The sequence below is a fragment of the Durio zibethinus genome, chromosome 11, assembly GCF_047325235.1.
Source record: "Durio zibethinus cultivar Kanyao isolate XHJ-2024 chromosome 11, ASM4732523v1, whole genome shotgun sequence".
Classification (NCBI taxonomy): Eukaryota; Viridiplantae; Streptophyta; class Magnoliopsida; order Malvales; family Malvaceae; genus Durio; species Durio zibethinus.
The window spans coordinates 26,586,794-26,602,512 of NC_143172.1; the positions used below are offsets into that span (position 1 = coordinate 26,586,794).

At 33.0% G+C, this 15,719-nt stretch overlaps 3 protein-coding genes across 11 annotated transcripts; 2 read left to right on the top strand and 1 right to left on the bottom strand.

The window, feature by feature from the left end:
* The first annotated feature begins 1,793 nt into the window (after nucleotides 1-1,793).
* On the top strand, nucleotides 1,794-4,772 carry LOC111289376 (glutamate-1-semialdehyde 2,1-aminomutase 2, chloroplastic-like). 2 transcript variants are annotated; one of them, XM_022880370.2, is made up of 3 exons: nucleotides 1,795-2,094; nucleotides 2,921-3,094; nucleotides 3,459-4,772. In XM_022880370.2, the coding sequence occupies exons 1-3, from the start codon at nucleotides 1,915-1,917 to the stop codon at nucleotides 4,524-4,526; spliced, it is 1,422 nt and encodes a 473-aa protein (XP_022736105.2). In that variant the 5' UTR covers nucleotides 1,795-1,914; the 3' UTR covers nucleotides 4,527-4,772. The 2 variants fall into 2 exon arrangements, with proteins under 2 accessions (XP_022736106.2, XP_022736105.2); XM_022880371.2 differs by lacking the exon at nucleotides 2,921-3,094 and having other exon boundaries at nucleotides 1,794-2,094.
* Nucleotides 4,773-4,952: 180 nt separating this feature from the next.
* LOC111289378 (membrane-anchored ubiquitin-fold protein 3-like) lies at nucleotides 4,953-7,522 on the bottom strand. 2 transcript variants are annotated; one of them, XM_022880373.2, is made up of 4 exons: nucleotides 7,389-7,522; nucleotides 7,079-7,310; nucleotides 6,041-6,211; nucleotides 4,953-5,348 (listed from the first exon to the last, which is right to left on the bottom strand). In XM_022880373.2, the coding sequence occupies exons 2-4, from the start codon at nucleotides 7,206-7,208 to the stop codon at nucleotides 5,293-5,295; spliced, it is 357 nt and encodes a 118-aa protein (XP_022736108.2). In that variant the 5' UTR covers nucleotides 7,209-7,310; nucleotides 7,389-7,522; the 3' UTR covers nucleotides 4,953-5,292. The 2 variants fall into 2 exon arrangements, with proteins under 2 accessions (XP_022736108.2, XP_089624667.1); XM_089768541.1 differs by lacking the exon at nucleotides 4,953-5,348 and adding an exon at nucleotides 5,355-5,750.
* LOC111289377 (RNA pseudouridine synthase 7-like) lies at nucleotides 7,515-14,461 on the top strand. 7 transcript variants are annotated; one of them, XM_089768537.1, is made up of 13 exons: nucleotides 7,515-7,822; nucleotides 7,909-7,952; nucleotides 8,072-8,148; nucleotides 8,342-8,442; nucleotides 8,688-8,775; nucleotides 8,964-9,042; nucleotides 9,213-9,280; nucleotides 9,707-9,772; nucleotides 10,510-10,566; nucleotides 11,185-11,310; nucleotides 11,780-12,012; nucleotides 13,411-13,508; nucleotides 14,111-14,459. In XM_089768537.1, exons 3-13 carry the CDS (start codon nucleotides 8,083-8,085, stop codon nucleotides 14,305-14,307), a joined length of 1,179 nt encoding a protein of 392 aa, XP_089624663.1. In that variant the 5' UTR covers nucleotides 7,515-7,822; nucleotides 7,909-7,952; nucleotides 8,072-8,082; the 3' UTR covers nucleotides 14,308-14,459. The 7 variants fall into 7 exon arrangements, with proteins under 7 accessions (XP_089624663.1, XP_089624664.1, XP_089624660.1 ...); XM_089768538.1 differs by having other exon boundaries at nucleotides 9,728-9,772; nucleotides 14,111-14,458; XM_089768534.1 differs by having other exon boundaries at nucleotides 8,964-9,081; nucleotides 14,114-14,457.
* Nucleotides 14,462-15,719: the final 1,258 nt, after the last annotated feature.

Consider the following 15,719-nt stretch of genomic DNA (forward strand, 5'->3'; position numbering starts at 1 on the left):
TAAATAAACGTATGAACCAATTTTGTTTAGAACAAATCAAATCTAAATGTATATATCATATAATGTACATAAAATTAAATAAAATGTTGGAAGAAACAAACAAATAGAAGAAAAAATAAAAAAAAAAGAAATAGAATACAAAAAAATAATGAGCTATACCTATTGAAACCAATATAAATGTGTGCTAATTTTCCTTTCATTATTGAAATCTAAAAAAAAAAATCAATATTATAAAAACAAAGAAAAAACAATCCAACACCATCACAAACTTATTTTGAAAACTAAAAAACTTATAATAAAAGGCATAAAATGAATTTACTTATTCATGATAATGATGTGATTATTATTCTCTCTAATTTTTACCAATTCCTGTCAAAACTCATAAACTATAATCGTTAAATGAAAAAAAGATTGTGTTATTTAATTTTTAATTCTAATAATAATGAATAAAATAATGTTGTTTAAAGGACAACACTTTCATTTTATGAGCTCTTTATTTTTATTTTGAGAATTTGATTTTATCAAATAAAAATTTATTAAGTTTACACATACACGTGTAATATATATAAATATATATATGTAAAATTATGATTAAATTTGAAAAGAAAAAATAAATTATGGTTTAATATATTTAAATTCAAAATTTATGTAAAATTTGTAATTTTTTATAAAGTTTGATTTGAAGTTAAATAGTTACCCAAAAATATTTAATTTACGTAATTTATTAAATAAAATTATTTAACAGTAAATAAAAATTTATTAAGCCTATATATATTTGGAATTATGATTAAATTAAAAAAGAAAGATAATTTATAATTTAATATATTTGAATTTAAAATTTATGTAAAACTTTTAATATTTTATAGATTTTGATTTGAATTTAAATAATTATCTAAACATATTAAATTTACATAATTATCCAAACATATTAAATTTAAATAATTTATTAAATAGAGTTACTTTATAAATAAAAATAATATAAATATTATCCTACATATCATAAAAAAATATTATCCACACAAGCGTCCATATCAACACTTAACTTTATATCCTATACTATATATATATATATATATATATATATATATATATATATTAGATCACCATTGAAAGATGATGTTAAGTAGATTTGAAATTTAAAACCTAATATTTGTATTCTTTTATTTTTTCTCATATTGTAACATTAATTACTTAAAAATATCACTTTTTTTAATACAAAAGTCATAATCTAGATAAGAGATTACAGATATTAAAATTTAAATTTCATATTTATTGGATGACACATTTGTTTCAATAAAAAATTTATTTTTTAATATATAAAAAACCCATTTTTTACTTCAACATTTTTTCTCACTAGCTAATAAAGTGTCATAAATTGCACTAATATATATATATATATATATATATATAGGTCAAGTTTGGTACATAAGATAATAGATAGATGAGATTGAACTTATATGTCTTATTATATATTTAAAAATTATGTAAATAATTTAAATTATATAAATTTTGAGTAATGATAATTTTGATTAATAAATAATTATTTTATCATAATCCTTTCACACATTAAATATAAAATAAGATAATATTATTTATAATATTATCTTATCTTATTATGTTATAATCTTATGTATCAAATAAATCGTATATTATATAAATCACATATAGAAAAAGAGCCAGTGGGCCTGCGTCATTCCTGGACTTGGCTATTGACGGATTGGCGCACCCAATCCATGTTTACGCTGACCCACCCACCACACAGCCCTAGATAAACCCAAAAGTCCAAAGGAGGTGGTGGCTGATCTTGTACAATTTTACCACTTCAGCAATTTTCTTATCTTCTCCTTGAGACGGGCAAGAACATCACAAAGCAACAAACAGCAGCAGAGAGAAAAATAAAGTTAGAGAGCAAAAATGGCGGCTTCAATCAGCGGACTTGGAGTTGGGTTAGGCTTATCTTGTTCTCCTAAGCTTTGTAAAGCACTTCCGTCCTCACGATCCTCTGGTTTCCGTGTTAAAATGACTGTATCTGTTGAAGACAAGAAGAAGAGTTATACCCTCCAAAAATCTGAAGCAGCTTTCAATGCTGCCAAGGTGATTCTCAACTCTTCCCCCTTCTTCCCTTTTCTTCTTTATCTGCTTCTTACTGGATAGTTTGAATCCTGCTAAGTTAAGCTTTTTTTTTTTTTTAATTGAATTTTATTGAAATTTAAGTCATTTGTTTGCTTTTGCGATTTGGGTATGTTTTGGAATGGATGAAATGACTGGAAAATAAACTATGAATTCATTATACTATGTCTGGGCTAAAATGAATTGAGAAGAACTCAAAGAACTCAATTGGCCATGTTTAATTGGGTTTATTAGCTTCATATTCAGCTTTTTGGTAGGTTTACAATTCAGTATTTTAGTGTCAATAACAAGGTCTTAATACAGGACCTGAAATCAATATGATATATGCTAATATTAACAACTTTATAGCTTTCTATTGAGACTATAGTGGCAGGCTGTAAAGGAACTATTTTGCTTTTGACATTTGATTTCTGTTTAGAATTAGGGATGGTTACTCCTTGCTTGTCAGTTGTCACCAAATGGTACTGCAGAAAGTGAGTAAAAATGTATGGAAAACATAAGAAAGGTTTCAAATCATGTTAAGAAAAGGATATAATAGGTATAATGCGAAGTCCGTAGATGAGGCTTATGATGTTAACTTTGTCTTAGACTTGTATATCTAATTAGAAAAATGATATGTGAAGTGTATCATTGATTTTAGTTTTGGACGTATGACTTATAGATTTGTACCTATGGAGATACTTTTTAGTGTTCTATCACTACCTTTCATTTCCTCTTTTATATCTTATTTTGAGTCACTGATTTTTGGAGTCTTTGTCCTCTGACTCTTGCAAGAACTTGTTTTTGGTAGAATTTGATGCCTGGAGGTGTAAATTCTCCTGTCCGTGCCTTTAAATCTGTTGGCGGGCAGCCTATTGTGATTGATTCTGTTAAGGGTTCTCACATGTGGGACATAGACGGGAACGAGTATATTGACTATGTTGGCTCCTGGGGCCCAGCAATAATTGGTCATGCAGATGATGAGGTTGGACGTTTGCTTCTTTCAGTCTGAATTTGCCTTGTAACATATTTATATCTTGTTTGTATTTTACTGTTTTGATGTGCTGAGCATCTTTTATAGTTCCTTCTTTTTTAATCTTGTTTTGATTTTCATTTTAACTGCGATAAGTTAAATGTTCATGAAATTTTTTCATACTAATTTTGTTTGGCTATGATTTTTGATGCTCTCATATGCATACGTAATTTTGAATTCCATTTTGTTATATGGATGCATCAGCATCTCAATTAGGAGTTAGTAGTGGGTCAGTAGTAAAGAGAAGAGACTTATAATTGCTAAAATTTGCTTCCGATTTGCTAACAATTCTCCACTGACTTGAATATATCTGCAGGTGCTTGCGGCCCTGGCTGAAACTATGAAGAAAGGAACCAGCTTTGGTGCTCCTTGTCTTCTTGAGAATGTTTTGGCAGAGATGGTAATCTCAGCTGTTCCTAGCATTGAAATGGTTCGATTTGTAAACTCTGGTACAGAAGCATGCATGGGTGTGCTCCGCCTTGCCCGTGCCTTTACTGGCCGAGAAAAGATCATCAAATTTGAGGGTTGTTACCATGGCCATGCTGATCCCTTTCTTGTCAAGGCAGGTAGTGGAGTTGCTACTCTAGGGTTGCCTGACTCTCCTGGTGTTCCCAGAGGAGCCACTTTTGAAACTCTAACTGCCCCTTTCAATGACATATCAGCTGTAGAAAATCTCTTTAACAGTAACAAGGGAGAACTTGCAGCAATTATTCTTGAACCTGTTGTTGGGAATTCTGGCTTCATTCCACCTAAGTCTGACTTCCTTGAAGCTATACGTCGCGTAACCAAGGAAAATGGTGCTCTCCTCATCTTTGATGAAGTGATGACTGGATTTCGCTTGTCTTATGGCGGGGCTCAGGAATATTTTGGCATAACTCCTGATTTAACAACGCTAGGGAAGATAATTGGTGGTGGTCTGCCTGTTGGTGCATATGGAGGAAGGAGGGAGATTATGGAGATGGTGGCACCAGCAGGGCCAATGTACCAGGCTGGGACCTTGAGTGGGAACCCGTTGGCAATGACAGCTGGGATACAGACCCTTAAGCGGTTGAAGGAGCCAGGAACATACGAATACTTAGATAAAATCACAGGAGAACTTGTTCAAGGCATTCTAGATGCTGGAAAGAAGACAGGACATGCAATTTGTGGAGGGTATATTAGTGGGATGTTTGGATTTTTCTTCACAGAAGGGCCTGTTAACAACTTTGATGAAGCAAAGAAGAGTGATACAGCAAAATTTGCCAGGTTTTACCGGGGTATGCTGGAGGAAGGTGTATATTTTGCACCTTCACAGTTTGAAGCTGGATTTACAAGCTTGGCACATTCTTCTGAAGACATCCAAAAGACAATTGCAGCAGCTGAGAAAGTTCTTAGCAAAATTTAAGGTGTCCATAGCAGTAGCTTTGATTACCAGTGTTGTGATCCTGTTCTCCGTCCTACCCTTTTGTTCTCCCTTTTTTCGTGCATAATTGACCATTTTGGTAGCGAATTAATGGTTCTTTTATTATCAGTTTTTTTAGACAGATTTTTAGTCATTTATTGTCGCTCACAATCTGTATTTGTTACCAATAAACCTTTTGTATCTTGGCAATATATGAGATAATTATCGGCTTTTAAAGCTTGTTTACAACCTTAGCTGTGATTTCTTTTCACCCAAAATTTTTTTTGACCATATACTTTGAATCTTGCTTGGATTTACTCGTAAAATTACAATGTATGATAAGTTTAAATCCTTCATCACCTGCACGAGAAGGCCTTTTCTTCCATAGCAGGCGGATCAGAAATATTTCATTATTAGTAACAGATAGCATCATATAAACGCATTTCTCCTTACAATTTGGTGTACATTTCGTCTTTACATGGAGTAGTCTATACAAGTTTACAAATGATTCAAGCTAGTACTTGGAAACAACCAAAAGGTTAGAACCCAAGTTCCTAAAATTATTTTGGTTTTACTTTGTGCAGAGTTTTATGGTAGAAACAAAGACTTAAGGAACCAAAGAAGAGAAAAATGCACATCATCATCACTCCATTAAGAACTTGAACACATGGACTTTGTGACGAACACACACGGGATACTCGGAGACAATGTTTACATTCCTAAACATTGTTACCAGCATAAACAATTTTCGAACTCTACATGTTTTTCTTCATAAAATGGAACACGAGCATACAATCTTTCTGGGTGAATCCTCAATCTTCTTTTCTGTTCAGACAGAAAGCCCAGCACAAGTCAATATATGATATTTTAAGTAATTGCAGAAGCAGCCCCTCTATGTTATTTAGATGGCCACCACTTAGATAAAGTTCCTCTTAATACTCTAAGAAAAGGTACACTATTATTATCGTACACTGTCACGTACTCAGATTATTGACCTTAAAGACGAAATGCAATCACATGGTTAATAGCTTCTGGAATTTAATGGATCTCATCACTGTGTGAAAAAATGTAGAAAGATGTAAAAATGGCTAGGAGAATCCCTTAGTAATGAATAAAGGAAAGGGAAAAGATGGCCTCTCGTAGGTTCACCATAATCGAGCAGTGTGCTCATCAATGATCAGTGATGAAGCTTAAACAACAGTCAACAGTTCTCCCTTCCACCTTTTTCTTCCAAAATGCACATACACAATGAGTTAGTTTTTAGAATCTTTATGCAAATAGAGAAAATTCAAAATGCACATACACAATGAGTCCAACAAAACACTGGTTATCGGAAATAAGCAATTCAAAATTTCGGCTTTTAGCTATCAATACTAGTACAAGTGCAGATCCATGTCAAACAGCTGGACATCCCAATGTCCACTTTAGTGAGCAAGCTAAAGCTTAAATGCCAAATAAAAAAGAAGCCTTGAAGTTGGAAGAGAATAATTCTTCATGAAGATAAAGAGAGAGAATACCTGTTTTAGTTTTTGAAAGAGATGGCTGTACTACAACATGCATTATGATAACCCCACCTGCAACTTCACCAAAGGGTACTTTACACTGACCAACCGTCTTGTTGTTCTCCAAAATTTTACCATAACTTATCAGTTTGACTTCATTCACTGCCTTTGGAATAATTGTCTTACCTAAGGAAGGGCAGAAACAGCATTTAAGAAAATTAAAACAAAATGCTTCAAACTATTATCCTTTAATCAGCCACAAAAAAAAAAAAAAAAAAAAACCTATTAGCCTTTATGCTTCCTTCTGGGTCTTATGATAAAAAACTATTAGCATTTAAGATTGTTGATAGACGTAGGCAGCAAGAAAATGAGCAAAACTTGATGCATTCTTTTTGCAATCCATTTCATCAATGAAACATTGCAATGACAATCTAATAATTCACGAGAATAACAATATAGACAGAACATCTTTACACAGCAAAATTTAGCCTTCTCTCTTGGTATACATTCATAAGAACATCCTGCAATTCTTATTAATCATTGTCACATCGATTATGCACCAAATGCATCAATGATGTAAGTACAACAATATAGAAAGAGCCATATGATTTGTTAGTATAGCGCTGAAATCTTAATTCCAGTAATCAGGAATCAATTCGTGACAATCTCAAGTACCCAAAAAAAAAAAAAAAAACGAAGAAAAGGCATCTCCTCCCTTTTTTAGGCCATCAGTAGCCATTTTATGAAGCTAAAAACACCATTTTAGTGGTGAAAAGGTTAGAACCCTAAAATTATCTACCTCTGCTATTACGTTGTGTTATACAATAATCATTGCTTTTGCATTCTATGACAGAACCCCTACATCTTTATTCATTTGTCTTCACAATAATTAGGTTCAAAATCCAAAGAGGATTACTCAGTGCCACCGGTGGTGGTGGATGAGATAATTCGCCCAGAAATCTCACAACAATGTAAGTTTTAATTACTAACCAAAAGCCAACAGCAAAAACTTCATAAGCAATTAGAAACGAAATGAAACGAAAAAGAGTAAACCTTTGGGCCAATCAGAGATAATTCTTTGCTTAAGCATATCCACCGTGGATGTGGCGGAGTACCGAAACGGCCCGATATCCGACCCGTCATAAAGCCTGAACTTTATATCCACCAAATCCTCCTCCGGCATTTCCGCTCAATTCCACTCCTCCTACCCACCAACCACCAGCAATTCTTCCACAAATCGACTCACCAGTCACTACCGTCGGTTCATCAAATCAAATCCCGCCGCCTAAATTTCCAGAAATTAAAACCACACTGAAAACTCAACTAAAATTAAAATTTAAATATCAAAAATGAAATTTCAAACCTGAATTTTGGTGTAGTAGCTGATTAATTTGAAGCTCCCTCTTGAAATTTTTAGTTTATTTTATGGCTCTTTTTGAAACACTGCTGTTTGGTGAACTAAAGAAGACAAATGAGTCTAGCCATCTTCCAAAATCCCCAACTGCTCTACCAAAACGAGGTCGTTTGAATTGCAGTTTCGTTGCGAAAGCGGTAGAAACGTCGTTGTCGTGATTGGTTTGGTACGCCGTCGTTTTTGAGTTCCTTTCCCTCTCATTTTGTCTACTTCTCGAGCGTAGATGATTCAAAAATAATCCAGCCGAAAAACGAAAAGAAATTATGAAAAGAAACGGCGACGAAGAAGAATAAGAAGAGGAAAAGAAAAGCAAAAAGAAAATGGAGATTGCTTGGCAAACTCCAGCTCATCCTGCTCAGAAACAAGATTATATTTTCACAACGGTAAATTCAATTTTCAAAGAAAAAATCATTTCCTTTTGTAATCAGATAAAAAAAAAAAAGCTCAACTTTTGGCGGGAATTTTACAGGGAAGCGCCACGTGAGACCGTACTACTTCGAGTTCGTCTCTCATGTTAGTTTCTTTCTTTCTTTTTTTTATTTATTTCTGATTTCAGTTGTTAAAAATGCTTTTAAACCCTAACTCTGATTATTTACTCAAAAGGTACGATTTTTATGATTGATTTTGCACAGGTTAATAAGCGATGGAGGGTAAAACAATCGTGGATTTGTTCGTTCAAGAGTTCAGAGGCCGATCTAGAGATTACTATGTAATTCAGTACTCTTTCCATACTCTTTTCTTGTTCTTGAATCTTTTACTGATATCATAGCCTCAATTTTGTTAGTTAATTTGTACTAATTAATTGAATTTGTGATTGAAATTTTCTTGCAATTGCTTCCTTTACCTATAGCTTTGCATATCTTTGAATATTTACCTTCTCTGTTATTTTGGAAATGTTGTAGGTTAGTGCTGTCAAATGTGGACGTATACAAGTGGATGGAGAGAATACACATGTTTCATACATAGTTAAACGAAGCCAGAAGATAAGCCACTTCCTTCACAGGTTCCTCACATTAGCATTCGATCATAATCTCATGGAATTTCACTTAATCTTTAGAAGAAAATGCGTTTTTTTGGAATGGTATTGGGATTTAGAGTTATTTTTGGTTCATACATACATACATTTGTTCAATTTTATTTTGACTTCTCCATGGTTTTTGTTTGCTCTGTTCAAGTTAAGTTTTCTTCATTCTTCGTGATTTCATTTTGAAGTTTTAAAACTTGTAATTGATGCTGCAAAGGTTGTAGGCATGAACCAACAGTGATGGCCTGGGATGTTGAAATTCTTCAAAATGAACCTGATGTACTGACAGTTTGCAAACCAGCATCTGTTCCTGTAAGTCTTTGGTGAAGTATACTTCCTTCAACTTTATGAGTCTGTATGGTTGTTGGGGTGTCTAAACAATGTGCTTATTCATTGGCTGAGGAGAGTGCGGATTTTTCTCCAGTCTTACAATCTGATGTCAGTGACTGTGTCCTTTTTAACTTACGTTGGAGTTAAATTCATTGGCTAAATTTTTGTAGGTGCATCCATGTGGTCAATATCGTAAAAACACGGTTTTGGGTATTCTCCAAGCAGAGCATGGATTGGCTCCTTTGTATAGTATCCAAATTGAGCTTCATATGGAGCAAATATTTAACTGTACATGAAGGCTACTTTTATACTTACTATATGCAACTAAATCTGCTTGAAGTTTTCTGTTTGGTTGAGTTCTGAAAGCAGGGTTTTCTTCTTTTTCCTTGACGGCATCATGTCAACCATTCATCGACTAGATCGTCTGGTCTTGGGACTGCTCATAATTGCCAAAAATCCAGCTAAAGCTGACATTTTTAGGCAACATGTAAGTCTTCTGCGATCTTTATTTTTTAAAATTTTTTTTTAATTTTAACATGGCTTGAGCAAAAGAGAAATAAAAATAGAAAAATTTTTTTTGGCAGTTTGCTTAAAGCTTTAACTTGCTGTTACAACTATGTCTGTAATATGGAATCACCTATGACTGACATAAATTTCAATTAGATATGGCTACCTAAATTCGATTTAGCAACATGGCTACATGTTGTGTTGTATTTCATGATTTGGTAGAATGATATCTTGGACACTAGCTGTTCTGTCTAACGAAGATAAAAATTGCATTATTTTATCAATATGCTTTATATGGAAATTTAAAGACTTTTAACCTAGCAAATCAGTATGATTCTCTGTGTATATTTTTTGGTTTTGTAAACTAAACATATTTTTTATTTGAATTTCAATGTGATGGTTGCAGATTGAAGCTGGACTGGTGCAGAAACAGTATGTTGCAAAGGTTGTTGGAGTATTTCCAGAGGATGAGGTGTATGATCTTCTTTTAGCTAGATGATTCTTGTAATTTGTATTCAAATTTCAATTATTCTGCTTGTTCAAAGTTGTTCAAGTTCATAGATACTCTATATGAGCTTTTTATTTTTGGCTAAACTCCACAAACACCCCTTGTGGTATTACCCTTTCTCACATAACACGCTAGTGGTTTTTTTTTCCCACTTAACACCTTATGGGAACAGAATAAAACCTCAGGGTGTTAAGTGGTAAAAAAACAAGGTTGTTATGTGAGAAAGGTTTATATCATAAGGGGTGTAGGAGTTTACCTTTTATTTTTCGTTACCTTGGAAAATCTGCCAATCATGTTTGACCTTTTCTTTTTCTTTTGTTTTTAACATAACAAAAACTGACAAGGAATAGCTTGATAATATAAATATTGTTATTATGAGAATATAGTTTCACATTGGTCTTCTTTAAGGCTTGGATTGCCATCTATGGAATTTCAGTATTTCGTAGAAGCATCATCTGGTTTTTCTTACTTTTTCAATTTCAGAATGGTTGGAACTTGTTCAAGGAAAAAAAAAAGAAGACAAATGCACCTTGGTGTGTATGCGCTTTCTGCAGTGAGCAGTCTGCAATATTAGTGTTCTGGATCTTCTTCTAAACCCCCTCCACTCCTTTTCTTCAAAAAAAAAAAAATTATGTTGAGTTATCAGAAACTTTTCACACCCTAATTTTCCCATTTGATGTCAATATGATTTTCTTTCTTAGCAAGTTGCTGATGCCAACATAGACTGCTTTGCTAGAGAGGGAAGGAGCGCTGCAGAGGTAAGTGCATTTCTTCTACACCTACTTATCGGATTATAGTTCTGTGTGTTTCTTTTACACCTACTTATATGATTATAGTTGATGTAAACCATGTGTGAGAAGAGGAAGACAAAAGAGAAAATGAGAGCAGTTGTGTTATGAACGTGCACTTGTATATTAACTGCAAGCTGATAACATTGCACCTTACTCCTTCCTCTTGTTACTGATGAATTTGCATGTAAGACATTCGTGGACCAGAAAGATGCAAAATGTCTGGTTCCTTAGTACATGTTCAAAACTAAATGTGGCCCATTTTAGTGATTTTCGTTTAATGGCGCACAACTTTGTTGTAAGTTTATTTGTTTTAATATTCAGTTCAATTCAATTATATTGGTGTTTCTCATTATTGTTAATCAAATTAAATATCTATGTTTTTCTACTGGTCATATTGGTTTGAACCACTGGGTAAGGCTGTATGTGATCCATAAATCTTTGAACTGCTAGTTATGCCGGGACTTTTCCTTCTCTAAGTTTAAAAGATTCATGAGGTTTCTGAGGATGTTTCTTGATCAGAGATTTATCCTATTAGAAGAAAGTGGTAAGTATGCTGAATCATAGAGCATCGTCCTTTTTATGCAGGTTGGCGTCTCAAATGGTGATACTACCTTGAAGGGAAAGGTTGTTTTTACAAAGTTTACTAGGATTAGTACCAATAGGACTCATAGCATTGTCTTGTGTGAAACAATTACTGGCCGAACTTATCAAGTAAGATAATCCACAGTGAATATTAAGTAATTTTTTTAACACCAGTAAGGGAGATGTTTGTAGTTATTTTAGTGGACATGGGATGCTTGTGGATATCTCTTTGCGCACAAATTGATACTTCTGGGTCACTTTTAAAATTATGTTGCATGCAGTTATTTTCTGTTTCATCATTTTGGCATTCTCAATCCACTCTTAAAGTTTAAACTTTTTTCTACATTTTTTTTTTGTCTTGGAAGGGCTCTTACATTTGGATCTTTGACCATTTACAAATTGTTGGTATTTGTCAGTGCTATGATGAACTTATTTTGCATTTTTGTCTTCTTCTGGACAAGTAATACATATACTTCCTATTGTTAAGGTTTTGTTAGTAACTATACTAGATTCCTGCATATTTTTCTAATTTATAGTTTTCCATTTGTCATTTCCAATAACTGCATATTTTTCTGACACTAAATTTTCTCATTCGTAGATATGTGTGCATTTGCAGTGTACAGGCCATACAATAGCCAATGACATGCTTTACCTTTCAGGCAATGTTGTTGATCGCTCTACCTTTGGAACTACTGCTGATAGAGCTGCAGCTCTTTCTGGCATCTCTCCAGCAACCAGTTGTGAGAATCATAATGAAGAATACAAGTATTGTAGTGAAGATTTCAGCATTGATCCTATGTGTACACACTGTCCTAATTTAGCTCTAACCGGGTAAGACACTTTTTACTTGTGATTATTTGTGTTCAATATAATTATTTCGTTCTCTCATTCCATTCTCTCTCATAACAACTACATCTATGCTCGTCAATAATCCGTTATGATTTTTACTGTATATGGCAGTTTTACCTTAGTCATTTTGAAAAATTGGTTACAAGTATTCCGACATTTTCTGCTTCACACTGGTTTTTTCATCCTTGCCATGATGACATCATAGGACTCCATAAAATTTCTCTGCTATCATTGGGTGAAGTACAAAGTATAAATACAGAAAATGATGTGCTGTCTTACAAAGAATATGCTGTATGGCCTGTACCTGTGTCAAAAAATTTTATTCTTCGGAGCACCTCTAGTTCTTTTTGACTATCACTGGCAAGATATCCATGTACCATGCGTGGAAAATTCAACATTGACAATTATTCATTCTTACAATTACTTGATATTTGGTAATTGTAAATTACATTGTCCATAAATTTTTGTATATAGAAATAAAAGTTGAAAGAAAAAAAAGAGAATCTTTAGCCAGTTCAAACAATCTAGTTTTACTATTATCAAGTTTTATATGCTTGATTTTTATTTATTCATTAAACTTATGTCAACTTGTTCCACATTAGGACAGCATAAACCTTAAATTTCTTTCTTTATTGTATTACTATGACAACCAATTCTATGAAGTGATAGAAGAACAGAAAACAAAAATCGGTGGATGGTTGTTAGCTTTCATGAACCAACTACAGTCATCTTAACTAGCAAAAAGTAAAATGATTGTTAGCCTATTAACCACTTTAATATACTCAGAAAACCCTTACATCTAATTTTAATTGAGGTGCAGAATAACAAAGTCTGCTTGCAGTGAAATCAGTAAACATGTTGGCATGCTAATTGGCTAAATTTATAGCAATAGTCTATTCTTAATTATTAAACTCACCTAGTTTGACTTTGTTTTTTGTGAAAAGATTCTCTGTCATTATATTTTAGGAAGGATGAAAATAAGAAAATGAGTCAATTAAGTTAGAAGGTCAAATGTTTTCAACAATGTGCATTGCTGTATTGAGATTATAACCTTGAGATCAAGGTGGTTTGTCTGAACTTTCATTATTGTTTAATTCTGAATCAATGTTAATAAAAGTTAATGAGTTAGGAAATTAGGTTGTGTCATACCAAGTACCAGCTCCTGTAGAAACATATAAGATTGAGGGGAGATGATGTGTTTTTTCTATTATGAAGTAGCTAATTAAAGCATAGTTATTAGTATTTGTCCGACCATGGAATATGATTAGCATTCTACTCTATTTATGCAAGCAAAACATCCTATTTTGCTGCATTTAACCATCTACAGAATCTAATAGCTGCAATTTCAACTCTCTCTTACTATTGTTGCCATTTTGGCAGATATGAAGGGCATGAAGAAGGATTATGGCTACATTGTATTCGGTACTCTGGACCAGAATGCGTTTATGAATGCCCATATCCTGATTGGGCATCACTCAGTTAATTTTACTGTTCTTTTCTCTCTCTCTCTCTCTCTTTTTTTTTTTTTTTTTTGTGTTCTGAGAAAATGCACTGCTCTCATTCTTATAATTTGCTGAAAATTGTAGAATTCATCCCTTTGGCTGGTAGGTAATTAGTTTTTCTGCCAAGTAAACAATGCTCTCCGGGTAAAAATGTTCTAGTAATTGAAAATGAACAATAAATTAAGTTTAATTGATGCAATAGTTTCAAATCATTTTCCCCAGTAGTTTCTAACTGTTCTGGTAAAATCTAATTGTTATCATTAAAATGTTTAAAATTATTTTGAGCTAAACCGAGATGTAGTCTTGTTAGTTTATGCATCCACCTTTAAGAGTTGACATTTAATAAGTTTGAGATTCAAATCTCAGCACTTGCAATCCCGAGCTAAATCCTGCTGTTATCTTATCTCCTTACATACTTATAAGCTTCATTTCGGAAGCATTTCATGCTATTCGTTTTAATCCTTATTTTTTCGGTAGGATTTTGCACAGTCATGTTAATCATGTGAAAGCTAGGTAGTGAAAACAAAAACATTTTGCATAGCTGGCTTCATAATTCCCCTTCAATCTTGCATTTTCAGCAGGGTTTTCATCAAATAGAGACAGATCAATTCGAGAGCATGTGAGAAATTTGTCGTGCAAAATAAAAACTTTAGATCCGACAAAAGTTTTGGTTGAGCATGTGGTTTTAAATTTGTGCACTTGTGATGATTGTATAAAAAAACAAGGAACAATCATTAGCTCCTTTGATGTCATGCAAACAGCGTGGCAGCCATAAATCAGATATAAAGAACTTAACTTTGTTGCTTTATTTCTTTCTGGGTGAATGGACAAGGATAATGCATTCACTTTGATGAACAAAGAATAGACTTCGCCCACAAAGGTACTGAAACAGGCCACCTGGATAGAGTTGGTAAAAATTGAATATTATGTTTTTGCTTGTAATTTTCAGTATTAATTTTCATTAACGATAATCTATTTTGATGAATAACTTGTAAATTCAAGGTAAGTATTGAGAATTGTGATATATATTGATCTTGAAATTAGATAGTCTCTCGATCAATACCTTTTTGAAAAAAAAGAAGGAAAAAACCGACTCTTTTGCTTATGTAAGAGTGATCTTATCGTCTAAACTTTGCAAAAAAAGGTTTCAAAAGAAAAAGTGAGTTTTTCCATGACGTATATTTTGCTTGATTGTCTGAAATTTTCCAGCTTTATGTAAATTTAGACATGGAATGATGGAAATGATTAATAACTTGACGTCATGTAAAAGTATCAACCTTATCGTCAAAATTTTAATGCATTTTTTTTCTTTTATGCATGGGAAATATGCTGTAATTGAAATCTGGGTTGGAAGAGCTAAGCTTGAAGTAGTGCCCCATGTATCTTATCTTGTATAAAAGAAGAAATAAAGAAGCAAATATGTTGCCTACCATCCATTGATGCCAATCCAATTATTAGAATCATAAAGAAATGTGTGACGTGCAGCCTCCACTTCCAGGAAATAGAGCCAAGAGCTGTTAGCCCCCCAATCAAATCCCCCAAAAACTAAAAGAAAATAAAGAAGCACTAATAGCATATGTCTAGTGCCTTCTAATAAAAAAATTAGAGCAAAATTAGGGGATAAATATGTACCAATTCATGTTCATTTGGATTAGTTTGATCATTGGATTGTAAAAGAAAGGTGAATTATTGGGTGTGAAAAGGGGAAAAAGTTTGCTGATCTGCTATTGATGGAAATGCAAATATCTATCAACTGCAGTTCCACTCTATAACCCCATTCAAAATCCTAAAGAAATGAGTATGCTCAGCATGGCTCTTAGTTCCTATCCCTTGAGTCATCATATGAAAAAAAAAAAAAAAAAAAAAAACAAATTCTGTCATAAGGACTTGGCATTGCTGATGTTAGTAGCCATGTGGAAGATCAGCAAACATATATCCCACCTTCAAGTCTGGCAAATTTCTTTATTTTCTTGATGGGATTACAATATGTATAACTATAATCAAATCCTCCTTATCTTCATCTTTTATTGTTTCAAAAATTAAATGTGCAACAATTGTATTTAATCTCAATTCAAATTAATGTTATCTGAGGAAAATATATTTTAAGGGAAAAAGAAACATTTCATCTGGGAATGTTTCTAGCTGTGGTATTAAGTGCATTTCCCACTCTCCACTCAGCTGTAAGGT

Bases quoted from the DNA above. Each gene is read 5' to 3' on its own strand.
- LOC111289376 (XM_022880370.2), top strand. From the start codon at position 1,915: ATGGCGGCTTCAATCAGCGGACTTGGAGTTGGGTTAGGCTTATCTTGT. The intron at 2,095-2,920 runs GTGATTCTCAAC...TGTTTTTGGTAG, and splicing joins CAGCTTTCAATGCTGCCAAG to AATTTGATGCCTGGAGGTGT. The intron at 3,095-3,458 runs GTTGGACGTTTG...ATATATCTGCAG, and splicing joins TTGGTCATGCAGATGATGAG to GTGCTTGCGGCCCTGGCTGA.
- LOC111289378 (XM_022880373.2), bottom strand. From the start codon at position 7,208: ATGCCGGAGGAGGATTTGGTGGATATAAAGTTCAGGCTTTATGACGGG. The intron at 6,212-7,078 runs GTTTACTCTTTT...GCCCTTCCTTAG, and splicing joins TATCTCTGATTGGCCCAAAG to GTAAGACAATTATTCCAAAG. The intron at 5,349-6,040 runs GTATTCTCTCTC...CTGTCTGAACAG, and splicing joins TCTTTCAAAAACTAAAACAG to AAAAGAAGATTGAGGATTCA.
- LOC111289377 (XM_089768534.1), top strand. From the start codon at position 8,083: ATGGAGGGTAAAACAATCGTGGATTTGTTCGTTCAAGAGTTCAGAGGC. The intron at 9,281-9,706 runs GTAAGTCTTCTG...TGATGGTTGCAG, and splicing joins CTGACATTTTTAGGCAACAT to ATTGAAGCTGGACTGGTGCA. The intron at 12,013-13,410 runs GTAAGACACTTT...CCATTTTGGCAG, and splicing joins CCTAATTTAGCTCTAACCGG to ATATGAAGGGCATGAAGAAG.